Here is a 27,984-nt window from a genome sequence, read left to right on the forward strand (position 1 = left end):
ACCTGCTCATGTTTATCCACGTCTTGAGTTTATCGTGGCGTGGGTGTGTATCTCTTTAGGGAGGGGGGGTATGCCTTTCCACCCACGTGTGTAAGTAAACACAGCATAGCAGTGCAGGTTGGGTTAGTATAAAAAAACAATTCCGGAGAGGAAACAATTGCAGATTAACAGAGGTAGAAACAGAAGACATGAAGGAGAAAAAAACAGCCACTATCGTTTCAAGTCCAACGTCATTCACGCGGTATGAACAGAAACTCCGTACTCTGATTACACTGACCGTATTGTTTTATTGTTTAATTTGACGGGGGGGGGGGGGGGGGAAGATTCCGTTCTTCGTTTACGCCACTCGATTACGAAAGAATCCTGAACTCATTTGCAGTTTTGATTTCGTGAAAAAAATACTCTTTGTAATTAAAACCACAGCAAAACCCTAAAAATACGTACGTGAAACAATGAAATCGATCTATTTTTAAAGCACTTTTTTACACAGAGTGCCATGGGAAAATGGTGACATTTTAACGAGGCCCTCGACGCTTTTATAAACAACGACGTTACAGTGAACGTAGGCTTTCGTGAAGCAATATTACGATTTACAATTGATAATTATAATAAGACCCGAGACTGGAGGACATTTTCAAACCGTTCGATGATGCTGGTTGTAACTGCCAGTAGAAACGTCATACTGCCCAATGTTTCGGTGCTGTGGACCGCCCGCCAACACACGTTTGTTCACGCAACAAATGTATTTATTTGGCTGTGTTCGGGCAGATCAGGGTGTAACGACACAATATTTGACTCGCGTAATTGGACCCAAAAATCAATGTTGGATAAAAAATGAACGACGAATGTTAGATGCTCATCTTCAACTCATATATTTTATCCAGCCTGTTTGCTCAAGCCGGAGAGCTAACGTCTCACAATTCCAGTTCAAATCCTAGTTGGGGGTGACCGAGGTGTGTGTTTATGGCCATTTGCCCACCAGGAAAAAGTTCCCCACCCCATAGAGGCTGGTGACAAAATGGCTTCTGTGGTAGTATGACGGACCATCATTCCTCTGGGGGCCAATAAAATTAGTACCACTTTTATGGGGAAGTCAACAATGGTTGTCCTCCGGAAAGACTACCCAGTAAACATGCAACGTTTAGCCAACATTGGCATCCGGTTGGAACTATTGGACCAACGTTCCACGTTAAACGGGTAACCCTCGCCATGGTAACTCAGAATTTGCCACGACCGGCTGAGGGCAGTAAACAAGAGATAAAGCACCATCGGCAAAAAGCTCATTCGAGCTGGAAATCAATAACTTTTATTTTTTCCCCTTCAAAGGTCACAACCCTAGCCAGCAGAGTTGGTGGGGGGGGGGGGTGCTAAGAAGAGAGCACCACGCTGCGCCGCGTGGGGCTGGGGCTGGCGCCGAGGCGGCCGCGCCGCACTGTGCCCGAGCGATCCAGGCTGGCGCGCGTCGCCTCCAGCTCGTAGTCGAGGCCCAGGGACCGCACTCGCTCCTGGCGCAGCACCTTCTCCCGTCCTGCCAGCTGCGCACGGCCGGCAACAACGTTGAGGAGCATGAGAAGGGGGGAGGTCCGCGCGTGCGGGGGAAGATGGCGACTGCCCCTCCGATGGGCGCGGGTGGCTACGTACGGTGCGAAAGAAGTTCAACATGCGTATGTGTGTACGACGGAAACGTCGTTTCTATTATCTGCTTGCCTTGTTCTGCAGATCGGCTATGTGCTCCACCAGCAGCGCCTTGTCGTTCCTCAGCTGGACGCTGGCTTCGTGCGCGCTGGCGTGGCGCGCCTCCAGCTCCGTGGCTCGGCTGCGTGCGGCCGCAACGCTCAGCTCCTTGCGGCTGAGCTCCTGCTCCAGGCGATGAACCTGCAACGGCCCCACGGTTGGAAACGCGTCGGGTGTCCGGGGCATCGTCAAACAAATTACGGATCGATTTTTTTCCACAGCCATGTCGGGGCTGTGCTGAGCCAGGCCATCGCGGCTCAGGAGATGCCAGGGTGTTTTTCCACTGCACAAGGCGAGTTGTGCCGTGCCGTGCCAAGCCGTGCCGCGCCACTGACGTCATGAGCGACAAACGAGTAGAGATGAGTGCAAGATGACACGGCGACGCTGCATCCTCACGGTGTACTTACTGCTGTTGCACACGATGATCGAATCATAACACCCTGTCCCTGGCTCCACTTGGCCCCGAGCCAGATTCAGACAATCTTGTGGTGCTGGCTAGGATGTGCCAGTGGAAAAGGGATGTGAATGTCATTGGACTCGAGGCATTGGGGAACCCGCAGCCCTACGGGCTGTATAATTACACAGGGCCCGTCGCCACACGAGGCCTTGCACTTAGAACGACCCGCGAACGACACTTATCTGTCACTGTAAGCATCTTTTTTTGCAGCAGCACTAATCGAGTACTGGAAGGGGAATATTTGTTTACGTGGCTACACCGAGTTCCTAATTTTAGCACGCTTCGTCACTTCTGCTTCTGTAAGGTCCCAAATAATAACAGCAACAACAACAACACACCTTTCAACCAACATACCATTCTTATCGGATCATCTTAACGAGAGTTATGATGACCCCCATGTCACAGACAGACGGACCGACATACTTAAGGAATTATTTTGGTTGTTAGGCCTTAAAGAGAGAGAGAAATAAAAAAGACTAAAAACTCAGTGCTGGTAATCTCCTAACACCAGCAAACAGACTGGTGCTTGAGAAAAGCCTGACAAAGTACGGCGTGTGCGGTCATGTTTGAAGAAGAGAAGTGCGTTGGAGGGGCAGAAGGCGGGGGGGGGGCTGTGTTAAGAAACGGGACACGGCACAGCAAACGCGCAGCACCTGCACGCCAACAATAGAGAGAGGTAACAATAGAGTGGCGCGTTCACGCACCTGTGCAACATTTGTCCTGAAGCGTTCGGGTTTCACATTGGAAACGAATGGGCCAATTGGCGTGCATTGTAATGGACTCACACACGGCATATGTAGGTTGTGTGAAATCAATGGCGGTAAATCGTACGTAACTCATTAACTCACTGCGGTAATTGGACAAAACTAACCGCGGTATTCCATCGGAGAAACATTTATTCCGCTCCTCAACAAACTTCGTTGTTTGCCAAGGCTGTTGAGGTGCAGGAAAAGTTTACTGGGTGGGGGTGGGGTGGGGGGGGACCAGTGCTCTTAATTGAGGGGGGGGGGGGTGTGCTCCCAAAGCCATGAAGGCCGATGACCACTGGACTAACGGCCACGTGTCGTGCCGGACGCAGAAGCGCAGGAAGACTTGTCCTGAGCACGACGCCGCTTCGCTCGCGCGGCGAGGGGGCCACCTCGTCTCTCTCTCCAGCCAACGCGAGTTGACTTTGGATTTGCCCTCGTTAATCCCAGACGCCGACCTGACAGGGACGACCACGTGGACGAGTCGCGGGGGTCGGAGGGGGGGGGGCAACTCGAGAAGTTTCTCGAGTTTTGTGGCTCGTGGAAACGTGGCATTTAAATGGTCAACAACAACAACAAAGTAACATATTCGGTAACTAAAACTATGGCCTTAAAAGAAAGAATATATAACGGGCGACATTTTGGACAATGACCCCTCGTAGCGTGGAAAGGCAGTGGCAGTGTTATTGACGAGACGGCGTTTTCGTGATGTTGATTGTGCTTGTGCACCGCCGCCAACTCAGCAGCAACATCACCACCACCACCAAATAATTAGTTTTATTTAAATTTAATAATTATTCGTTACTGTGCACGAGGGGTTGCTCGTCTACGGTTTAAAGCCCTGAGCTCGTGGCGGGACGGGGGGGGAGCCTTTACCCATAGGGCAACCGCTGTTGATTTCTCCACGATGCGGTATCTGCTATTAACAACTCCCAAAAGCGAAGAAGGTCTCCGAGTTGACCCACAGTCAGGCCTTGAACTCGCGACCCTTCCTATTGCGAGCCCTAATGCGCTTCTATCGCGACATGAAACCCTAAAGGAATTTCCGCTCCGATGATTTTATGAACATCTCGCGTGCCTAATGTGTACAAATCCAGCGTAACTTCCCCCCCCACCACCCACCAAAATAAATATACAAGTCAGGGTTTCGAATAAAAAAAAACTCGTTTAACGTCAAAACGAGTTCAGTCACAAGACACGCACATAATTTACAAAGCTGCGTAATTAAAATAAACTGCGAAGATTCGATTGTGGGACCGGCGCAAAACGATGCGCCCGTGTAAACAGGCGTCACGTTCACAGCGTGGTCACGTCAACCGCGCCAGAACCTGCTGGAGTGCTTCGAGCGTCCTCTTGCGTTCCTCCTCGAGCAGCTGGCGCAAGCGGAGGTTCTCGCTGTGCCCAGAGCGCTCCGACTCCTGCAGCGAGAGGAGCCGCGAGGCGCTCGACGACAGCCGGCTGGCGCCCTCGTCCCGTAGAGAGCACTCCTGGGGTCGCGCGCAAAGCGAAACAGGGTCTGTCTGACTGTCTGTCGGTGGGTAGTTATGAAAACTACTGGAGGACAGAGCAATCCAGGATCAGAATCGTTATTTATACTGGAGGAATCCGATGAGCTATGAAGCTCTTTTTTCACGCAGATGTCCAGTAGGTTGCACGGGGTCAGAAACTTACAACAACAAACAATGAAAAAACACAAAGGGAGTGCAAAGTGAGGAAACATAAGCAAATTACGAAAACTAATTAAAATAAAATGTAATTTTTTATTTTACCAGGTAGAGCCCACGGAGCTATTTAGCTCTTTTTCAGAAGCGACCTGGCAATTACATAGCTCAAGGAATTGGCTTATCATCACGTGTAAATGTATAGCAGGAGCCAAATACTCTACACGCACGTTCATTATAAATGTGGAGGCAAAAACCAGAGGACCTGTAAAAAAATCCAAACGATCACGGGGAGAGAAACACGCAAACTCCACATATACAGGTGTCAGGGTCGGGATCGAACCCACGACCTCCTGCATACCAGGCGAAGGAGCTAACATCTTGTCACCACTGGCAAGATTTCGATGTAAAGCTTTCGTGACTGCAGGGATTCATCTAAAACAATAGAAATAAAACATAATAAAATAATATTTTATTTTATTATGTTTTATTTTTATTTTTGTATTATTTACCTTCTACGTGACTTCACCGAAAGAACCAAGAAGAAGAAACACTGGCAAGATGTTAATAGGTGGTGGGGGGGGGGGGTCTCGGCATGACGTACAAGAGCACCGCGTGCTGTGGGGGTCATGACAAGGTCAACGTTGAATAAACGTTACATGGGGGGGGGGTGGGGGGGGTGTTAAACACAAAAAGAAAACGAGCTGGCGATGCGATCTCCTCACCAGCTCCAGGCAGCGGCTGAGCTCCAGCGTCTGGGCGCGCAGCGCAGCGTTGTCGCGCGCGAGGGCGGCGCAGTCCTCCGTGACCTTGGCTCGGAGCAGGCGCTCCTGCTCGCCGGAGAGCTCCCGCTCACGCAGCTGCTGCCTCAGCGTCCGCGACTCCTCCCTGGCGCGCGCCCCCCCCCCCCACCACCACCACCACGTGAGCAACGTGAAGAGACGGACGAGTAAAATAGCCCCACCCCCCCCCAATCGTCGCCAATGCTCAGTTACCGGTGTGGAGGCGGCTGCTGTCCAGAGATATCTCTTGACTCTTTGGTTCATTCGGTAAAGTGACGTATAAAGAGAAAATAATAAGTTAAATACTAGCATACGACGTTTCGATTGCAACACAAGCAATCATCATCAGGTATAAATGAAATAGAAACACAAATCTAGTATGCTTAGAAATGTAATGTAATACAACAGAGAGTCGGATAACATAACAGTCAACATTGCTTGTGTTGCAATCGAAACGTCGTATGCTAGTATTTAATTTATTATTTTCTCTTTATACGTCACTTTACCGAAAGAACCAAAGAGTAATTCCTGCAGTCACGAAAGCTCCAAATTAAGTTTGATATCTCTTGAGTCTTAGCGGAGGCGTCAAAAGGCCCAGTTTGTGTCGGTTGCGTAAATTATCGCGTCACTTTCGAGAATGCATTTCACGCTTTAGGTTTTGACGACAAAAGAGAATCGGTGCCAGAAAGATGTGGCACTACCTGAGCATACTGTCACAAGGCTGATGAGAGTAGAAACAAATGACCAAATGTGCAGTGGACACCAACGAGCTATCTGCCCACGGATCGTGATGAAGATGATGATCTACGCTCAGTTCTCCCTTATTCCGGTGTTGTGAGATATCATTTTTCCTCCGAAATATCTTGGTTTGTTGTGCTTCAGAGGTGACAAACCCCTTCTCGGCATTGTCGACGGTCAATGCGGACTGAAATGTGCATACAGACACGGGCCAGGGGTGAGTTTCATATTTCAATACTTTAGGATTTTAGGATCATTTCCATTACGCACGAATACAAGTTTAAATGTCTTACGCCTGCTAACAATACTGACGTCACCCGATGCTACTGTGACACCACGTATTGGGGGGGAAAACCCAGAAGTTATCATGTCAGCGGCTGAGCTACAGTGACTTGGGCGCGAAAGACCCAAAGAATATGAATTCCTGCAGTAACGAAAGCTTTAAATCAAGAATTATCATGTAAATTTGATTAAACATTTTTTCATTAATCCAAAAAGCAGGAACATATCCCTAGCATGGGCGTGCTTCCTGTATCTCAACTCGGCAAACCCCACACATTACATGATATCTGCGTTTTGCACACAAATCGACATCGTATCTTTCAACAATTTAACTGCATTCGATTTCTGACCGCTGCGAGTCCATGCCCAGTGGAGTCGTACTCACCTCTGCCGATGGTGGCAAGCGGGCGGGCGAGGGAGCGAGCAAGCGGTAAAGACTAAAGACAAAGGTCCCCCGTATAGCTGTTAACAGACTCTCGAGGCAAGTGCTGTTTGCAAGTAGCGCCTATGAAGGCTGCAACAGTACCCGAGGGGGTGAGCGACCAGCACCACGCCTTTGTCTTCCCAGTGGCGATGTTTGCACACACTGCACCAGGTACTCGTTTGAGGCTGAGTCGACCTAGGGGTAGGCCCAGGACCGATTCAGATAATCATCGCCGATGTTTGTGGCCGTGAACCGGAATCAAACTCGGGTCTCTGTCGGGTTCTTAGCACAGCGTGCTAACCGCTACACTGGTACGTAAACATAAAGACAAACGTCCCCACCGTGTCGCTTACGTACCTCCGATGAGCACTGTTGACTAGGCACGGCGCGAAAGAAGTTCAACGTACGTACATGCATATGCAGACGGGTGAGGCAAGTGCTGTTAGCGGGGCACCTTCGAAGGCGGTGTGGCAGGAATCTAACTGGGGTCCTGCCGGATTTGTGGCGCACCTGTATTCACGGGCGATCTGCTCCTGGAGCACCGCGCTACTGCTCAGAAAGTGCTCCTGGGCAGTGCCGAGCGCTGCTTGTGAACGCAGCAGCTGGGCCCGCCGCTCGCTCAGCTCGGCCTCCGTGGCTCGCTGCTGCTCGCCCCGCTGAGCCAGCTGCGGCGATCACGGCGACACAAACGCAATTGATTAGGGGTGTTGTTCCAAAAAAAATGTTAAATCAGCAATACCCCGTCTTCTTGGTTCTTTCCGTAAAGTCACGTAGAAGGGAAATAATAAAATAATAAAAATCAAACGTAATAAAATACAATTCAGACGCTGTCTTTCCGACAGACCTGTTCATCACCTGAGGACGGCTGCTTGCGTTGTGGCCGAAACAATGTGAGAATTTTATTTTATTTAGTTTAAATTTTATTATTTCCCTTCTACGTGGCTGTACCGAAAGAACCAAGAAGATGAATCCCTGCAGTCACGAAAGCTTTAAATAGCAATACCCCGATTTACGTCTCCTCCCTTCTACATCGTTTTGCAAATACGTTGTCACTTTGTTAATGCCGCGACCTGATTTTCGTGTTGCCTCAACCCACACTGACGTCGCTGAGAGCATTATCCATCCTTTCTCATATCCGTCGCTTCTCGGCCGTCGCTTCCACCACCTACGCCTTTGATTTACGTCGTTTCGATATTCGTTGTTGCACCTTTCATAATGTTAATTTGTATTATCGATAACTGCATGGAAATGTATTGGCACAAAACAGTTGTCGATTCGCCATACATTGAGTAACTCTTCGAGCAATGAACTTCAAATGTTTTACTTTTTAAACTGAGAAACGGAGGCAGTTAGTTTTCGCTCTTGGGCACTTTGCACATTCACACCCTGTGAAGCCCTGCGACTGCCACCACTGCCGACGGTCATGGGCTGTGGTCGACTTTGTAACAGAGCTGCCCAGCTCAATGGGGCCCTGCCAGCTGATATAAAAGAGAGTCTGAAATCTCGAGGGCTTCCGTTCGATTCCATCTCCCAAAAGCACGACAGTTGAAACAATGGGGCATGTTTCTTAATTCAACCAATCCTGAGAATGCTTACCGGTTTACCGGTCATCACCCAACAAGCAGACAATTCGTGTTGTCTGCTTGAAATTACCCAGCGCGAAATAATAGCTTCTATTTGTAAATCTGAAAGTGATCAAAGGAAACATTATAATACAAGTTTTCAATGCTGTATATGACAATTCGGTGAATTGCGAGTATGGCAAATCGTGACAAGACTATGAAGGACGTTTGAGAAGGCATCGTAATTCAGTGGGTTGGGACCAAAATCCATTCTTACCGTTTACAAACAATCACTTGACAGTTCACTCATTTAACCGCACAACGGCAATGACCAACACGTAATCATTGTAAGTGTGACGTCTGCCGACCTCTGTTGTATCCCATTATTTTTATATTTTAAGGTGCCCCATCTAAGTGTTGGTTCGCATTAAAAATAATTATTTAAAAATCTCAAAGTACGTACAGCATAACATTTATCTACGTGACAATCCCCCTTCTCAGCCCTGACTGCACACAATGCAGCCTTCCGTGTAGTGCCCCCTACTGACCGAGGTGCGACATTAACTTCGCATTCAGAGCAAGGGACATTCTACAAACTCAACTTTTTTATTTTACCAGGTAAGGCCCACTGAGCTATATATATTTCTTTCAGAAGAGACCTGGCCACAAATTATAGCTAAACGGAGTTGCTTATCATATGGAAAATTCTAGCAGCCAAATAATCTAAACGCATGTTGGTTATAAATGTGGAGGGCAAACCCGGAGGACCTGGAGAAAAATTCACTCAAAACCAGGAAGAGAGAACATGCAAACTCTAAATATACAAGCAGGCATCAGGGTCGGGATCAAACACATGACCTCCTGTATACCAGGCAAGGTAGTTAACATTTTGCCACCGTGGCATCCAATTGAGTATTTAAAATGTCCCACATTAGTGGAAATAGGTTGGGGTGGGAGTAATTTGCACACCACCTCTACACACGCATGGTGTGAGATTAACGCGGGGACTTCAGGGACCGTGGTGCCTAGGACCTTGTATTTTCACGTGACCTTCAAAAACTTTATACTGTACAGTAAATACACTACTTTGTAGTGTTTGAAACACAATACAGGGCTGGAGCACAATTAACAACAACAAAAACGAATTCACTCGTCAATAACCTAATGAGGAAAAAAATTAATCGACGACGTTTTGTGCGATGGCCCTTCTCGACAGCGCAGTGTTCCTCACTAATCTTCAGAGGGGGGGGGGGCACTTTTGCCGATAAGATATCATCAGCGTGAGGGCCGTCACACATTTTAAACCGCTGAAGTTTGACAGCATGATGATCGGGGGGGGGGGGAGGTGTTATCACATTTGTGTATTGTTGGCGAGCCGCACGTCAGGGGGCCGCATTAAAGGCCACCAACGGGACCTCGCCAGTGGCTCACGGGCCTTGCAATGAAGAGCACTGCGACAGCGCATCAAAGGTGCAACGGGGCCCTGCGGTGGCAGCCGGCGGGCGGGCGGACGAGCATCATCCCCTTGACTTGCCTGAGTCTCCAGCATGCGGACGCTGTGCTCGGCGCTGCGCAGCGACGCCAGCGCGGCCTCCTGCTCCTGGCGGGCGCGTGACACCTCCGCCTCCTTGAAGGTCGCCTCGCGGTCCCCCAGCTCTCGCCGCTGCCGCTCGGCCACGAGCTCGGCCAGGAGTGCGCGCTTGTCGGCCGCTCGCGCGTCTACCGTGGCGAACACCGCAACGATCGCCGACAAACAACAATCGCAACTCCGTATCTGCGGGGAAACTTTTTTTGTTGTTGCCAGTATTAAAATTATGGGGGGAAAGATAAGGATAGGCTTTACCCTCTCTGGCAATAAAACAAGGTGTTAAGATGTTCAAACACCAAATAAACACCTATTGCAAGACATCAAGTCTGCATGAACGACACGAGCTTGTGGTAAAACGTGCAAACACACGTGATTTTTATGCCTATTTACGAGTTTCACATCGTTGAGAGAAAGCGTTCGAGATCGGTCTCATAGGGACCGAGCGTCTTCAGCGGGAGCGTGCGAGGAGGGTGCAGCACGGTGAGGTCATGGCGTCGTGGGGTTGTAGGGTCGTGGGGTTATGTGGGGTCATATGGGTCGTGGGATTATGTGGGGTCGGGTTACCATACCTTGTTCGGCTCGCAGCTGGCGGCTCAGCAGCTCGTTCTCGGAGCGCAGGGAGGAGACGCTCGCCTCCATCCGCCGCAGCTCCAGATGAATCCCCTGGGCCTCCACCTCCATTCCCTGACGGACGCGCATCACACGCAACATCTCAAATCATCGCCATCATCATCATCAGTCGGACACTGGTGGCTGAGTACACTCGCAAGCGAGCACTTATGATTGTAAGGTTTCGTGGATCACACACGTTCCTGAAACTTCGTGCATAACCGTGGGCGCCAAGGTCTCCCGGCTTGCCAGAGTACGATGACAGTACAGGTGGATTAATTTCCATCTGTATTCCATCTGTACGGGGATTGAGTCTTACCCACTCACTCACCCTTGCACACGTGGGTTTATTTCTGTGCAGTCTGTACTCTTCCCACACGTATAAGCACTCATTAATGGAGTTGATAAAACATGCCAACGTAGGATCACAGAGTTTTGGCAATTGTTGTGCTGGTTCTGGCTGCCATCCCACTCCTCTATGGTTTCCTGCGTACATTACACTGGGATTTCGGAAGCAATTCATATCAATTATGCTGTATATAAAAACATATATTAATTTCAATGTATTATTACTAAGTATTCTAAAATAGCAGCTCACACAAGTATAAACAAATATTGGTCAAATACGTGGGCTGAGCTGGGTATCTTGCTTCAACAAGAAATATCCCTCGATTTTTATCAAATGAAAGATAAAGGGGAAGCCCTGCAACTTCTTTCTCACACCACTGCTGGTGGAAAGGCCTCGGCCTAGAGAGAGAGAGCTCACAAGATCTCTTCGCCGCTGGCCAGGCGCCTTGGAAGAGATGGGAGCGCCCACACTTTACCTCACCCCACGCGTGCGACCTGTCCCGGTTGACTAACCGCGGTGGACACAACAACAAAAAGCGTCTCCCGGACGACGAACGGCGTTGTGTGCACTGCGGCGGCGTGTAATCAAACTCAGAGAGTTCCTGTCGAGTGACATCATCCTACGCAGGTCACTCAAGGGTCATTGACGTGCACAGGCATTGTCTTGAGAGTGCCCAAAGTAGACTAGTGCATATGTACGTGTCAATCCACTGCTGGATGAGAGCTTTTCTATGAAACATGCCATAATTGTTTTAGATGGGCGGACGATTGATAGCGATGGATGTTCACTGATTGATAGTCATGTAGATGATGGTGATGATGCAACGGCTGTGATATGAAGAATACAATGATTACAATTCGGCTTCATAAAGTATCTCGGCACAAATTGTATCCGGGCAAAACTTAAGCCACGTTTTCACTGGATATATGCCGGAAAGGGTTGTGGTATCCAATGGATGAGGCTGATTATGGAATGGCAGCCGAAGAATACAACAAAACTATAAAACTATACTATGAGATCTCTTTTACCAGTGGCAAAATATAATGGAAGGTTTTTACCCTTTTAACTGGTACAAAACTGACACCTTTATTCAAGGCATCATGTTTGCAATGACCACAACACAAGTAGTCAATAAAGCAAACAAAAAGAAGCAACTCTGATAAGGATAATAATATGCACTGTCATTGAAGTTGATTGGCCCACACCCGAGACGGCTTTCTTTAGAGCCTAGTCCCCATTGGTGTAGGGCCAGATGACACCAGAAGGCGTACAACTCAAAAACAGTGCAATATCAGAGTATTGAGAGTTCGGGGTAAACATTTACACTATGAGATCTCTTTTACCAGTGGCAAAATATAATGGAAGGTTTTTACCCTTTTAACTGGTACAAAACTGACACCTTTATTCAAGGCATCATGTTTGCAATGACCACAACACAAGTAGTCAATAAAGCAAACAAAAAGAAGCAACTCTGATAAGGATAATAATATGCACTGTCATTGAAGTTGATTGGCCCACACCCGAGACGGCTTTCTTTAGAGCCTAGTCCCCATTGGTGTAGGGCCAGATGACACCAGAAGGCGTACAACTCAAAAACAGTGCAATATCAGAGTATTGAGAGTTCGGGGTAAACATTTACACTATGAGATCTCTTTTACCAGTGGCAAAATATAATGGAAGGTTTTTACCCTTTTAACTGGTACAAAACTGACACCTTTATTCAAGGCATCATGTTTGCAATGACCACAACACAAGTAGTCAATAAAGCAAACAAAAAGAAGCAACTCTGATAAGGATAATAATATGCACTGTCATTGAAGTTGATTGGCCCACACCCGAGACGGCTTTCTTTAGAGCCTAGTCCCCATTGGTGTAGGGCCAGATGACACCAGAAGGCGTACAACTCAAAAACAGTGCAATATCAGAGTATTGAGAGTTCGGGGTAAACATTTTTGAGTTGTACGCCTTCTGGTGTCATCTGGCCCTACACCAATGGGGACTAGGCTCTAAAGAAAGCCGTCTCGGGTGTGGGCCAATCAACTTCAATGACAGTGCATATTATTATCCTTATCAGAGTTGCTTCTTTTTGTTTGCTTTATTGACTACTTGTGTTGTGGTCATTGCAAACATGATGCCTTGAATAAAGGTGTCAGTTTTGTACCAGTTAAAAGGGTAAAAACCTTCCATTATATTTTGCCACTGGTAAAAGAGATCTCATAGTGTAAATGTTTACCCCGAACTCTCAATACTCTGATATTGCACTGTTTTTGAGTTGTACGCCTTCTGGTGTCATCTGGCCCTACACCAATGGGGACTAGGCTCTAAAGAAAGCCGTCTCGGGTGTGGGCCAATCAACTTCAATGACAGTGCATATTATTATCCTTATCAGAGTTGCTTCTTTTTGTTTGCTTTATTGACTACTTGTGTTGTGGTCATTGCAAACATGATGCCTTGAATAAAGGTGTCAGTTTTGTACCAGTTAAAAGGGTAAAAACCTTCCATTATATTTTGCCACTGGTAAAAGAGATCTCATAGTGTAAATGTTTACCCCGAACTCTCAATACTCTGATATTGCACTGTTTTTGAGTTGTACGCCTTCTGGTGTCATCTGGCCCTACACCAATGGGGACTAGGCTCTAAAGAAAGCCGTCTCGGGTGTGGGCCAATCAACTTCAATGACAGTGCATATTATTATCCTTATCAGAGTTGCTTCTTTTTGTTTGCTTTATTGACTACTTGTGTTGTGGTCATTGCAAACATGATGCCTTGAATAAAGGTGTCAGTTTTGTACCAGTTAAAAGGGTAAAAACCTTCCATTATATTTTGCCACTGGTAAAAGAGATCTCATAGTGTAAATGTTTACCCCGAACTCTCAATACTCTGATATTGCACTGTTTTTGAGTTGTACGCCTTCTGGTGTCATCTGGCCCTACACCAATGGGGACTAGGCTCTAAAGAAAGCCGTCTCGGGTGTGGGCCAATCAACTTCAATGACAGTGCATATTATTATCCTTATCAGAGTTGCTTCTTTTTGTTTGCTTTATTGACTACTTGTGTTGTGGTCATTGCAAACATGATGCCTTGAATAAAGGTGTCAGTTTTGTACCAGTTAAAAGGGTAAAAACCTTCCATTATATTTTGCCACTGGTAAAAGAGATCTCATAGTGTAAATGTTTACCCCGAACTCTCAATACTCTGATATTGCACTGTTTTTGAGTTGTACGCCTTCTGGTGTCATCTGGCCCTACACCAATGGGGACTAGGCTCTAAAGAAAGCCGTCTCGGGTGTGGGCCAATCAACTTCAATGACAGTGCATATTATTATCCTTATCAGAGTTGCTTCTTTTTGTTTGCTTTATTGACTACTTGTGTTGTGGTCATTGCAAACATGATGCCTTGAATAAAGGTGTCAGTTTTGTACCAGTTAAAAGGGTAAAAACCTTCCATTATATTTTGCCACTGGTAAAAGAGATCTCATAGTGTAAATGTTTACCCCGAACTCTCAATACTCTGATATTGCACTGTTTTTGAGTTGTACGCCTTCTGGTGTCATCTGGCCCTACACCAATGGGGACTAGGCTCTAAAGAAAGCCGTCTCGGGTGTGGGCCAATCAACTTCAATGACAGTGCATATTATTATCCTTATCAGAGTTGCTTCTTTTTGTTTGCTTTATTGACTACTTGTGTTGTGGTCATTGCAAACATGATGCCTTGAATAAAGGTGTCAGTTTTGTACCAGTTAAAAGGGTAAAAACCTTCCATTATATTTTGCCACTGGTAAAAGAGATCTCATAGTGTAAATGTTTACCCCGAACTCTCAATACTCTGATATTGCACTGTTTTTGAGTTGTACGCCTTCTGGTGTCATCTGGCCCTACACCAATGGGGACTAGGCTCTAAAGAAAGCCGTCTCGGGTGTGGGCCAATCAACTTCAATGACAGTGCATATTATTATCCTTATCAGAGTTGCTTCTTTTTGTTTGCTTTATTGACTACTTGTGTTGTGGTCATTGCAAACATGATGCCTTGAATAAAGGTGTCAGTTTTGTACCAGTTAAAAGGGTAAAAACCTTCCATTATATTTTGCCACTGGTAAAAGAGATCTCATAGTGTAAATGTTTACCCCGAACTCTCAATACTCTGATATTGCACTGTTTTTGAGTTGTACGCCTTCTGGTGTCATCTGGCCCTACACCAATGGGGACTAGGCTCTAAAGAAAGCCGTCTCGGGTGTGGGCCAATCAACTTCAATGACAGTGCATATTATTATCCTTATCAGAGTTGCTTCTTTTTGTTTGCTTTATTGACTACTTGTGTTGTGGTCATTGCAAACATGATGCCTTGAATAAAGGTGTCAGTTTTGTACCAGTTAAAAGGGTAAAAACCTTCCATTATAAAACTATATTTATATTACCAGCTAGGCCCATTGAGCTATATAGCTCTCTTTCAGAAGCGACCTGGTCATCACAAATGAAAGGTCAATGTAGTGGCTTATCATGTGCAAATTTCGAGCAGCCAAATGCTCTTCAACGCACATCGATTCTAAATGTGTAGGGGTAAAAGCAGAGGGCACGGAGAAAAATCCACGCGACCACGGGGAGAACATGTAAACTCCAAATATACAGCAGGTGTCAGGGTCGGGATCGAACCCACGACCTCCATGTATACCAGGCGAGGTAGTTAACATCTCGCCACTGTGAGGATGACCATCGCGGAGGTGGAGGGGATGAGAACCGCACACCACTCTGTTTTCGCAGCGGTCGTCCTCTCGGACGAGTGAAGCAAATTGGTTGCGAGCGGCAGGGGAGGAGAGGGAAGGAGGAGCAGCCGGGCACAAGGAAGAGGTTTCCTCACCCGCATCTTGTGTAGCATTCGCTCCGCCTCGGACGTCATCTTGGGCTGCAGCTCCGAAGCCTTCTTGGCTTGCTCACGGGTTCCACCAGACGTCAAGGAGCCGACACGCCAACTTGATCACTCACTCGCTCGCCCGCTCGTTCACTCAGCCTCTCGCTCGCTCATTCACTCACCCTCTCGCTCGCTCATTCACTCACCCTCTCGCCTGCTCGTTCACTCACCCTCTCGCCCGCTCGTTCACTCACCCTCTCGCTCGCTCATTCATTCACCCTCTCGCCCGCTCATTCACTCACCCTCTCGCCCGCTCATTCATTCACCCTCTCGCCCGCTCATTCACTCACCCTCTCGCCCGCTCATTCACTCACCCTCTCGCTCGCTCATTCACTCACCCTCTCGCCCGCTCATTCACTCACCCTCTCACCCACTCATTCACTCACCCTCTCGCCCGCTCATTCACTCACCCCCTCGCTCGCTCATTCACTCACCCTCTCGCTCGCTCATTCACTCATCCTCTCGCCCACTCTTTCACTCACCCTCTCGCTCGCTCATTCACTCACCCTCTCGCCCACTCATTCACTCACCCTCTCGCTCGCTCATTCACTCACCCTCTCGCCCGCTCATTCACTCACCCTCTCGCTCGCTCATTCACTCACCCTCTCGCCTGCTTGCTCACTCACCATCGCTCTGATTCACTCACCCTCTCGCTTACTCGCTCGCACGCATGCTCACATATACGCTCACTCACTTGCAGTCACCCACCCGCCCCTACTGGACGTGTGAAAAAGAGCTTCATAGCCCATCGGATTCCTCCAGTATAAATAAAGATTCTGATTCACTTGCTCACTCGTCCACCCACTCGAACATTGCTCACCCATTCACCCACTTGCTCACTCAATTAATTTCTCACTTGTTCACTTGGCCGCATGCTCACATGCAGGCTCACTCACTCGCCTCGCAGCCACCCGCTCACTCAACCACTCGCTCACTTACTCGTCCACCCACCCGTCTACTTGCTCACTCATTCACCGGCTCACTCACCCACACGCTTACACACCTGCTCCCTCACGCACTGACCAGCGTGATGAAGTATGGTCAAAATAACGCCCACCACCCAAAGAGTGTGGGGAGGCCCTCATCCAGCAGTGGATTGACAAAGGGTGTGTAAATGTACATTTGACTTAGGTCACAATAAGCACGTCAGGACGGTGATAGCAATTAAAGGCTCTGTTGGACGTAAACTGAGAATTCCCTTTCTCTAAACTACCTGCATGTACGTAAATACTGTAAGTAAAGCAAATGCACACAGATTATGAATTGTACTTCTATTGTTACATCTGTTGTGTGCATTATATCAGCACAATTCTCCAATTTGGCGTTTTCAAAGCGCGAACTCTGAACACAATATACGACCTTCACAGCCACAACGTAAACTCTGTTGCTTAACAACAGCTTATTTGCCAATGCACGCAGGTGAACATTTTGAACGCGTGTCCCTATTTTCGAGACGTACAACTCCACGGTGTTGTCACATGCCGTGTAAAGGTATGCAACCCACTGTTTTACACAGTTGACGATGAGTAGAGATCGGTGGAAAGGCGACTCAAAGGAGGTGGAAACGGATGGAGCGAGTTCATTTTAAAAGGAAATATCTGGTCGAGAATAAAGTAATATAAAAAAGTAACAAAAAAAATTTGATTGGGAATTCGTTTCCAGTAAAAACAAAAAGAAGAGTTTTTGGGAATACGTGGCAGGGTAGTTCAATACTCGGAATATTGAGATCCTAGGTTTCAATTTGAGTTCCTGCCGTCCGCGTGATCTTACGTGCAGTGAGTTTACGGTCTAAGCCCAGTCAGAAATGATGCCGGAAAGAAAAAGAAGAATCTCACTTAGTTTGGAAAAATTCCAACAACAACAAAAATAGTTGAACCCCTTTAGTTTGGCACAATTCCAGCCCTGAAAATAAAGCCAAAAAAGAAGTGATGTGGGGGGTGGAAGGGAGGGAGGGAGGGGTGCGGCAAGTGAATAAATTCAGGAGCTCAGTCCTGGACAGCTCCAGCTATTCAGAGAGAGGCACCCCAACCCCGGGCTGCTGCTCAGTCGAACATTTCCCACGACGCCTTGACGGCCTTCGATGGCTCACAACGACGGGGATATAGGAAGTCCGTCTCCATCTCCAGCAGGTAGACTTGCTCCTGCAGGTTCCCGATGTACTCCGTCTCGATCCCCGCCAGCGAATCAGCGGCCACTTTGCTGTTGCCAGGCAGACGCACGAAACACGAGCATGGCCCACAACACGCGTTCCCCAGGAGACGTCACTTGAGGCTTGCAGACACTGGGGCGGTGCTGACTACACTTGAAACAACAGGACACACACACACACGCACGGCCTCCCCCTGCCTCTGTCTTTTAGCTGCAGCAATTTAACGGAGGCGCGCACGCACACACACACGGCTCCCTGCCTCTTGCCTGTCAGCTCTCTGTGCCTCTGTCTTGGAGCTGCAGTACTTTAACGGAGACACACACACGTGCTGTCTGCATCTGTCTGTTAGCTGCGGAACTTTAAACTGAGAAACACACTGCTGTTTGCCCGTTAGCTGCAGTGTTAAAGAGACACAATGCGGTCTGCCTGTTGGCTGTATCACTACAGAGACACAGACACCGCTGTCTGCCTCTTAACTACACCATTACTGACAGATACACACAATGCTGACTGCCTGTTGGCTACAGCAACCACCGAGACCACGCACACTCCTGTCTGCCTGTCATCTCCAGTGATGTCCTGGGACACATCTCCTGATGGCTCGTGCTGCAGATTGGATTCTGCATCGCCTATGACGAGGGAGAGAGGGCCGCGGGGTGAGGAGTTCTGTAGTAAATATGAAACTTTATGCAGGGCGATCCATTTAGAGATACCCCACCGATTTGCTGCAGTTTCCCCCCACCCCACTTCGCTTCAATCTGGACGGGTGATTGAATGTGGTGAGAGCGATTCTGGCTTCGTACCTTACAGAGCAGCACAGAAGGAAGATGACGGGTGGTATAGCGTGCGTTAGGATAGCGTTTATATACAGTATGTATTGAGTGTTGAGATTGTGCGTGGAAAATCTAGAGGCTTGGGCCAACTTGGTTTACCGGGTAGAGTTGTTTCTCGATTATTGTTATTTCTATTAACTATGATCGATGAGCAGTTGTATCTATGAATGGATCGCCCTGCAGGCTCGACGTTTCGTGTGGATGGCTCGCGAATAAACGGGAGCACACACGTATTCGACAAAATATTTACATCGGACACAAAAGACGTTGTAAAAGAAATAACGCGCGTGACAAAAAAGATTGAGAGTCACCAAGGCAATCGACTCACACACACAAAGATCCCCCGTGTAGCCTGAACAGTCTGTTGGGGGCAAGTCCTGTTGGGGCAAGCGAGCACCCGGCACACGAGTGGGGGTGGGTGGCCAGCAGCACCACGCCCGGCCGCCTTTGTCTCCCCAGTGGCGGTGTTTACTACACACCGCACCAGGCTACTACATTGTGAGGCTGAGTCGACCGACCTCGGGGAGGACCGATTCAGATCATCGTCATTCATCATCCAGCCCGTTCATTCGTAATTCTAGATTTGAAGCTTTCGTGACTGCAATGATTCATATTCTAAGTTTGTTTTCGGTAAAGTCACGTAGGTAATCTCGAGAAGCTGTGACTTCTTATCTCGTTGTCTGTTAAAAACTCTAACAGATAGGTGGAATTCCTCCCCGTAGAGGGTATTAATTCTAGATTTGAATCTTTCGTGACTGCAAGGATTCGGTAAAGTCACGTAGGTACCTACGTGATTTTACCGAAAAAAACTAAGAATAAGAATATCATTCTTAATTATCCACAGGCCCGTTCATTTCCCTGGGCACATGTCTTCGTGTGCTGCGATGCTCACGTTGTCAATCGAACACGGCGCAGATACAGCGGATTATAAGACGTTGCACTTTTGTTTGTTGCATTTTTTAAAGCAAAAAAGTTTGGGGATGGGTGTTTGGGTGCGAGACAAGATCTGTGTAAGACGTTTGAGATGCCGCGTAACGATCAGGAGCATCTTATGATCCGGAGAATGTGAACTTGATAGTTTCAACTCGCCTGCTGCGACAAGAGTGCACACGTTTAGAAAAAAAACTGAAGACGCATCTTAAAAAAACACAAGTCGGGATGTACTCGACATGAGAACGCCGTGGCACTAAGGCGTGCACCTTAGCGACACGCAGTATATAGGGTATCGTTGTTTACGTGGAAACAAACAATACAAACAAGCCACGGTGAACATCAGTGGCGAAAAGATGCCTGCATCGGTCTTGTATGTATGTTGAACGTCTTTCGCGCCGTACGTAGCAAACCTTTGCTAATCGGAGGTTAACCCCCCCCCCTCCCCACTGTTTAAATCTAGTTTAATGATTATAGTTTGAGTTAGTTTTTAAAATCTATTTATTACACGGATGACTCAGTTTATCCAGTTGCCGGGCGATTTTACAAGGGAGAGGGAATCCGTGGTTGCTACTTGGAGAAACAAAAATACCCCCCCCAAAAAAACCCCCCATCGATGTTGCAGAGACAGAGCACAGGAATTGTTCATGAATATCACGACGACGAGACATCTCACGGTATTATCACTTTGACTGTCGGAGAAGAAGAAGAAGCACAACGCGTGCATTGAAACCGACTTGCGTACGAGTTACCTCGTGTTTTTTTTGTAAACTTTGAACGCACCGCATGCGTTTTGAGGACTGTACCTGAAAGTCGGAGCGAGGCTGACTTTCGTTGCTTGACTCTTGGCAGCTTTACTCCCTAATCACAAGGCACATTGGCGCGTTCACACACCGCAACAAACACTGTGCGTAACAGGCGCTATAGGCTGCGAGACCACGCGGTGGACAGCGTCTATGCCCCCCCCCCCAACCCACGGGCAAAACCGCCGCCGGTCCGCATTGACCAACAGGGTGAAGTATGGTCACATAACCACCCAACCCCTCTATAACCCACATCCTCGTCATCCAGCAGCGGAGAGACAATGGAGGTTCCACGCACAGTCTGCTGTACCACACACGCGCGCACATTGTACTTTGCAATGCACTTTACGCAGTGGTCAAAGACAAAAAGGACCCCCCCCCCCCCCCGTGTCGCCTTTAATAGACTGCTGGGGCCAGTGCCGTCAGCGAGCTCCGGCGAAGGCTGTGGCGGCATGCGAGAGGGGTGGCCAGCTTGTACGCCAGGCCGCCTTTGTCTCCCCAGGGCTGATATGTACACACCGCAGCAGGCACACATTTCGCCACTGTTGTTGTTGTTGTTGGTCGTGCAGTGGTATCGAACTCGGAACGTCGGCCTTGTAACTCAAGTGTTGCTCATCGCCGCGGGACCGCATTCCAGCCCCCCAAAAAAGACAGATTCCCCCGTATCGCCTTGACAGACGGCACACTTTTACCCCGTAGGAAGATTTAAAAAACACAAGTTGGGAGGACGTCTTATCATTAATCCGGTAAACGTGTGTTGGGGTGGGAGAGGTAATTTAGCAGTCGCATGTTTTGGGTGCCGCGTTTCACTTCGCGGAGCCGTCTTACAATCCGAAGAATCTGGTAGACAGTACAATTCGCTTTAAACGATGAACATGAATCAGACTCCCTCGCTCGACTCCGACCACACAAGCGGCAGTGGAGCGCAGTGATTGTGCGTGTGGATATGAGCCGATAGATTACGCACGGTTATGCTCCGTAAACTTACACGTGTGTGCGTGTGTATATATGTGTGTATATGTGTGTGTGTAACGCGGCTAAAACTACAACACATCTTTCTAGTCCAACATCAGAGCGCCAGTTACCCGTTCGGTGATGGGAGAAGTTTAAGTAGCGCTTTGCACGAATGAGAAATCACGCATCCTTACCCGACATTGCGACGACGACGATGATAATGTTGGTCGCGTTGAAGATTGCAAAAGCACAGAGAGTCAGCCGTGACGTTTGATGGTGAGCGCGTGTGATTTGTGTGTGCGCGTGTGTGATTTGTGTGTACACACGGGGGTGGGGGTGGCGTCATAGAAGCTGCTTTGTTGGAATACAACGCATCGAGTCTGAAAACACAGTGCCGATGACTTCCAAGTGAACGGATTTCGCCACCACGCGAACCAACAGGGAAATTACTTTGGCGTCTCTTCGATGCAATTGTGACTTTTGGACTGTGTGCGGTTCAGCTCGCGTCGTGTGATGCTGCCACCCCACGTGGGCCACGCTGGATGCCTTTGTATGTAGTGGGGAGCGGTGGCGTAGCGGTTAGCGCACCGCGCTACGAACCCGGCCACCCGAGTTCGATTCCCGATCACGGCCAACACCGATTATCTGAACCGGTGCTGGGCCTCCCCGAGGTCGACTCGGCCTCAAAACGAGTACCTGGTGCGGTGCGTAAACATCGCCACTGGGGAGACAAAGGCGGTCGGGCGTGGTGCTGGACACCCATCCATCCCCTCGTGTACCGTTCCGGCCTTCACAAGTGCTCGCAAGCAGCACTTGCCCCTAATTAGTTAAGGCTATACGGGGGTCTTTGTCTATGTACGAAGCGGCAAATCATTACCCGAAAAGTCACCTGTATTTTTTTTCTTCCCATTTTAAGGCCAGTTGAGTTTTTTTCGTATTGTGCTGAGGCACCGCTGGACAAAGCAGGCAACGTCGCCAAATAATTTGGATAGTACTCTGGTTCTTTCGGTAGTCAGGTAGGTGAAAATAAAATAAAAAACTTTTTTTTAAAATAAAAAATAACTTTTTTAATTTTTCACCTACGTGACTTTACCGAAAGAACCGAAGAGTATGGATCCTTTCAGTCACGAAAACTTCAAATCTATAATTTGGATCGTGTTTGCTCGACTTGTATTGCCGCTCAGCAGTTTTGTCAATGCGCTGCTAGATAAATTCCTTATTGCCACGCCGTCTCGATCGTGTTTGACGATACTTAAGGGGCCGTCCATAAGTGACGTCACGTGATTTTGGACGCTTTTTGACCCCCCCCCCCCTTCGTCACACGACGTCACAAAAAGTCAGACCGCCCCCCCTCAAATATTACGTCACAAAGCTCTGCCCCCCCAAAATAAAAATGCTTCAAATCGCTTTAAACTATTGCCATTGTAGTGCGTATTTAATGTGGCGCTGCACTCTGATGTTGTAGGAGAAAACATTTATTAAAAAGTCTATTTAATTAAGTAGAACGTGTTGTCTAAATTTATTGAAAATTGCGCATTATGTGACGTCACATTTCTCAACCCCCCCCCCCCCTAGGTGCGTGACGTCATTTATGGACGGCCCCTAACCACGCTAGGCAGTGCTTGTTGATGAAGGGGCCGAGAGGAGAGGGAAAAGAGGACCGGTTCAGACATCCATAGCCACTCCTGGTAGCCTTGGCCGAGAATCTAACTCGGGTCTATTGATGAATAAAGCAGCGCGATAACTAAATACTCCACTCCACAAATTAAGTGTAAATGTCATCGTATGCGTCTATATTGAACAAACTCACATCCATCAATAACGCTGCCTTAATGTGCACTATAATAGGCGACGTTTTGGACAATGGGCCCATTTCATGGCACGTCGAAATATTACAATGATCTAAATGCGATATTAAATTTAATGCGACGGAGCGCTGCCTGCACCCTTTAATCGCGGACCACTCCTGCAACTGAGACTCCCCCATTACCTGGCTAAACAAAGACTTTCATGAGGCTTTTTAGTTGTTGTTGCGGAATCAGATAGATCACACTCGAGTCGAAAAGAAGGGGCCGGTGAGCTCACACCGACAAGAACAACATTTTATTAAACCATATGCAGTTACATTAACGTAACTAAGAAGACAAAAAAAACTCAATGGGCTTTGCATATCACTTAGTGCCGATATCCACCACTGGTAAAATCCACAACAATATTCAATCCACCGTCGTGGAAGTTGCTCCACACCGCCAAATATATATATTCCTCGAGCACGTGTGCTGTGTAAAAAAAAAAATTAGGTTTGCGAATTGGGTAATCTACAAGCCGTGAGTGCGGTGTTCGTTGGTCAAAAGCGTTTCACTCGGTTGGACGTGGTGAAAGATGAACCCAATCGACGGTGGCGTCGTGAGATTTGGACAACTTCAAACGCACTGCAACACCGCGATGACGCCGGGGGGCTTCATGAAGACCGCGCTCGTGAAGAGTTCAAACCACCATCGCCTTGACCACTCTTCGCTTTATTTAAAAAAAAACCCAATGGACACTAGAAAGTATGAGCGGATAATGGTTGGAAGTAACTGTCAATACCTCATTTATGATTACTTCTTTTAACACTGCGTCGAATTTGTAACTATGCAACAACATATGTCCGACAAATGCATCGTCTTTGAAACTGATTGGCGTCCTCTGGTCTAACACCGTTTTGAGACTGGGCTCAAAAGAAAGCTGTGTCTGGTGTGGACCAATCAGTTTCAAAGACAATGCATTTATTATGAGTGTATGTTTTTGGTTTGCATTCTGACCACAAGTATTGTGGTTCATGCAGACATGATTCCTATTCTCATGGTTTGCCTTTTTATTTTAAGCTGGGAGAGTAGACAAATAAGGGATGTTAAATATTTAATTGAGAAAAGTTGGTGGTGGGGGGGGATGCGGAGAGGGGGCAGGACACGCTGTTCGAAAAGGAAGATGGCCATTGGGTCGAGCCCAACGGACTGGCAGTCAAAGGAGAATGTCCAACCGCAGTTCGATCGATATATTCAAGCGACTCGCGCACGCCCATGTGTGTGGCCCGATGGGCGTGTGGACCCAGTAGTCTTGACTGGGACGCCCTCCCCCCCATACTACCAAAACTACCGCAAACCACGGAGTTCAATGCAACACGTGGCTACTAGTCCGCTCAGTTTGGAATCGAAAAGCACAATTGACGAGACTTGGTTTTGAATGGATAAACCTTCGTGAATTATGCATATGTGCTTATCCAGATAAATTGAGTGCTGGACTAGTTTCGAAATAGCGGCAATTTACATGAATGCTCATGATTTGGTAGGAAAATGGAAACTCTGTATATGTATCGGGTTAATAGAAGTTAACGTACACCCCTTTGTGATTCTACTCCAGGACGAAGACCTATCCACGCCGTGTTGGTGAAAGAGGCCATTGTTGGATCATGCTTCATTTGCACTGGACAATGCAGGGTTAACGAAGGGAAGCGGGCAGGACCAGTTCGTGTAAGACTCGCCACTGCACCACCCTACCACTTTGCACTGTACAACGCTACTTAAAAGCCTTGCCAATAAGCCCAAGTGTCAACTTTTGAATTGTATCCACAGCTCGAAATGCACTTTATTCAGTTTTAGTGAACATGCATGCAATCCCTAGGTGTAGGTACAGTATTCGAATTTGAAATTATATACGTACAACCAAAATTATGCAGGTAAATGTAAACACGACTTAATATTTTTCGATTTAAAGCTTTCGTGACTGCAGGGATTCATCTTCTTGGTTCTTTCGGTAAAGTCACGTAGAATGGAAATAATAAAATACAAATAAAACATAATAAAATAATTCTCACGTTTCGGCCACAACGCAAGCAGCCGTCCTCAGGTGAAGAATAGGTCTGTCGATAAGGTCTGTCTTCTCGACAGACCTATTCTTCACCTGAGGACGGCTGCTTGCGTTGTGGCTGAAACGTCGTGAGAATTGTTTTATTTTTATTATTTCCATTCTACGTGACTTTACCGAAAGAACCAAGAAGACGACTTAATATGGCTACAAATCTCAACCAAGACTGGCCCAACTCGTATATAATGGGAGTAATTACCACTGGGTTGTCATTCTGTATGTAACGTATTGTAAACGTCAGGGGTGGCCAAACCATAGCTCGTGAGTCACACGCGAATCCCAGCTTAAGGTGCAGCTCGGCTCGACGAGTCATAGCTATTTGGCTATTTGTGTAGCTATTTCACGTCTCAATATTTACTCTATTTGTAGCAAGAAGAATCGGGAAAAGTGGGAGCAGCCGGGGAACACGCGTGGCCCCTGACAGTGAAGCCAGACATGAGTACCCCTCGGGGCTCTCCCAGATTCCTTAACTCAAATCTCTGCAGCCAATCAATGTGAGCGAACCGGCCGAGCCGCTCGTCGCTTTCGGCTGTATGAAGATTTTCGATTTGTGGCTCCGTTGGCCCAGGAAGACTATTTTGCATGAAATCGAATATAAGGTTATAGTGTAGCATTTATAGGAGAGCCTGGGAAAAATGAATGTCAACCCTGTGGTTGTACATACTGCGTTTACAGCTCACACACATGTGTTGGACCTGCCATAAATTTCAGAGTAGATAAATGTGAAAAGTGGAATAGTATCATGACAGTGATCAGACGGCCAGGGCATATTCCCTTCTGAACACGCTTCAAGGGAAAATGCATTCTTACAGCGATGCATGGTTTAGCTCGTGATCAAGGCCATTCGTTTGCACGAGACATCTGGACGGTGACCAAGGGTTCAAGGACTGACATTTTTAACCACTGGCCCGTGAGGGCAAGTGCACCAATCTCACTTTAAGGCTCGTGGGTTTTTAGTCCCTATCTCAAATAAATTCGAGGCAACCCTTACATTTAAGAGCATCACCCAAATGCTGGCCTGTTTACTGAAACTATAGCTATTTTAAAGAAGCAAGATACATTGTGCTACTGTCAAAGCTAAACGGGTACTATATAATTGTTGACTAGGAGCGGGACTCGTAACACGCAGCTCAGTTAAACCCAATGAAGCCACGGTCACCGCGAAGGCCTCTGAAAAGCAAGCGGATATAGGGTACGAAGCTAAGGAGCTCTAGCTTCTGCAGCCGTGGTTCTAAACTTCACCCTACGATTACATCGGGACCTCGTTCCGACTTGCCGTGTCAGCCTTTGGACAAACATCAAGCGTACACTGAGTATTTCTTGCAACATCTGACACCTGCTGACAGTTAACATTGGTTGTTGTATTAACTTCTTTCACACTGTACGTAGCCAACAGTGCTAAATCGAGGTGCAGGGGAAGGACAACTAAACGCATAGTTTGAACGTTGGGAGGAGAGGTCCGATAAATATTGCTCTAAAGTATGCACACCAGCTTGAATTCTTAGCAGCTGCACGGTGGACCTACTCAGCCGCCATAAAGTTTGCACATAAGCATTAGAAAATAGCCCCATGATGGACCTACAGCTGACTCAATTACGTAGGGTTACAGGGTGCACAGACAACTCCAGACAAAACAAATATACGGACATGGAAAACAACGTATATGACGAAAAAGATGTAAAATGGGGTGAAGATGTCGAATACGCTTGTGTATGTACGTTTAACTTCCCTACAAAGATGTTTGCCATCGCGCGGAGTCACTGACCCTCGACGAGTGAGGATCTTCCAATAAGATAACCAGCACACGGTGCGTAAAACGCGCGAATGAGCATGGTGAAGCCCGAATAGGGACCATCCCTCCACAGAGAGAATCAAGATTTCACAAATTATTCCACGGTCTTAAAGGGAGGCTGACAATATGCAGTCACACGCAGTGACACATACCATGGACACGTTTACTTCAAAATAATTTCAAGAAGCATTGAAAAAACCAAGCACGTCATCTCACATACAGTATCAACAAAGTATCCTGGCCTATGATTACAGGTACATCACACAAAGCGGCACTGCCTAATAGAAAGACGAGCAAAGTTACTGTCAGTTTGGATGCACTGTAGACTCACAGGACATAAATTAAGAGGCAGGGAAAAACGCGTGTAAGTGCAGTGTCGCGAGTGTGGGGTGTGTTTGCACGTTCCTATGGATGCGTGTGGTATCGTACGGGAACAGGTGTGTGCAAGTTGGTAACTGGTGTGTGTGACGTGGGTGAAAGTGCGCTGCAACACGCGCGTGCGTGCGGTGTGCATGCAGTTTCGCGGTCATGGGCTACGCATGTTACTACGGTTGCGTGCGCATAAAGCACGCCGGCCGGTTGGGTAAGGAGAGGGGGGGGGGCAAAAGGCTCTTGAGCAACGTCCTCACACAAGCGTCACGTTGGCCGCTTGCAGGTATCCCTGCAGGTAGCGTGCCGCGTCGACGTTCACGTCCGTGCTGATCATGGAAGAGACCTGCACTCGTGCACACACACACACATACTCGTATGTAATTAATGCGCACACGCAAAAAAAACACC

General features: G+C 47.7%; 2 protein-coding genes across 4 annotated transcripts in view; both read right to left on the bottom strand.

The window, feature by feature from the left end:
• Positions 1 to 267: 267 nt before the first annotated feature.
• Positions 268 to 21,987, bottom strand: LOC144726340 (uncharacterized). Its single transcript, XM_078604958.1, has 11 exons — positions 21,701 to 21,987; positions 20,556 to 20,610; positions 17,941 to 18,036; positions 15,787 to 15,865; positions 10,544 to 10,658; positions 9,921 to 10,105; positions 7,335 to 7,489; positions 5,324 to 5,486; positions 4,266 to 4,424; positions 1,708 to 1,875; positions 268 to 1,535 (listed from the first exon to the last, which is right to left on the bottom strand). Exons 1-11 carry the CDS (start codon positions 21,705 to 21,707, stop codon positions 1,368 to 1,370), a joined length of 1,350 nt encoding a protein of 449 aa, XP_078461084.1. The 5' UTR covers positions 21,708 to 21,987; the 3' UTR covers positions 268 to 1,367.
• A 5,366-nt stretch (positions 21,988 to 27,353) lies between these two features.
• CSE1L (chromosome segregation 1 like) overlaps positions 27,354 to 27,984 on the bottom strand; it is a 34,862-nt gene continuing 34,231 nt past the window's right edge. For all 3 annotated transcript variants that reach the window (XM_078604924.1, XM_078604922.1, XM_078604923.1), the window contains one exon: positions 27,354 to 27,919. In XM_078604924.1, coding sequence (XP_078461050.1) covers positions 27,830 to 27,919 — 90 coding nt within the window. In that variant the 3' untranslated portion in view covers positions 27,354 to 27,829. The remainder of the gene's footprint in view (positions 27,920 to 27,984) is intronic.

This window comes from Lampetra planeri, chromosome 23, assembly GCF_965212315.1.
Source record: "Lampetra planeri chromosome 23, kcLamPlan1.2.h2, whole genome shotgun sequence".
Lineage (NCBI taxonomy): Eukaryota > Metazoa > Chordata > Hyperoartia > Petromyzontiformes > Petromyzontidae > Lampetra > Lampetra planeri.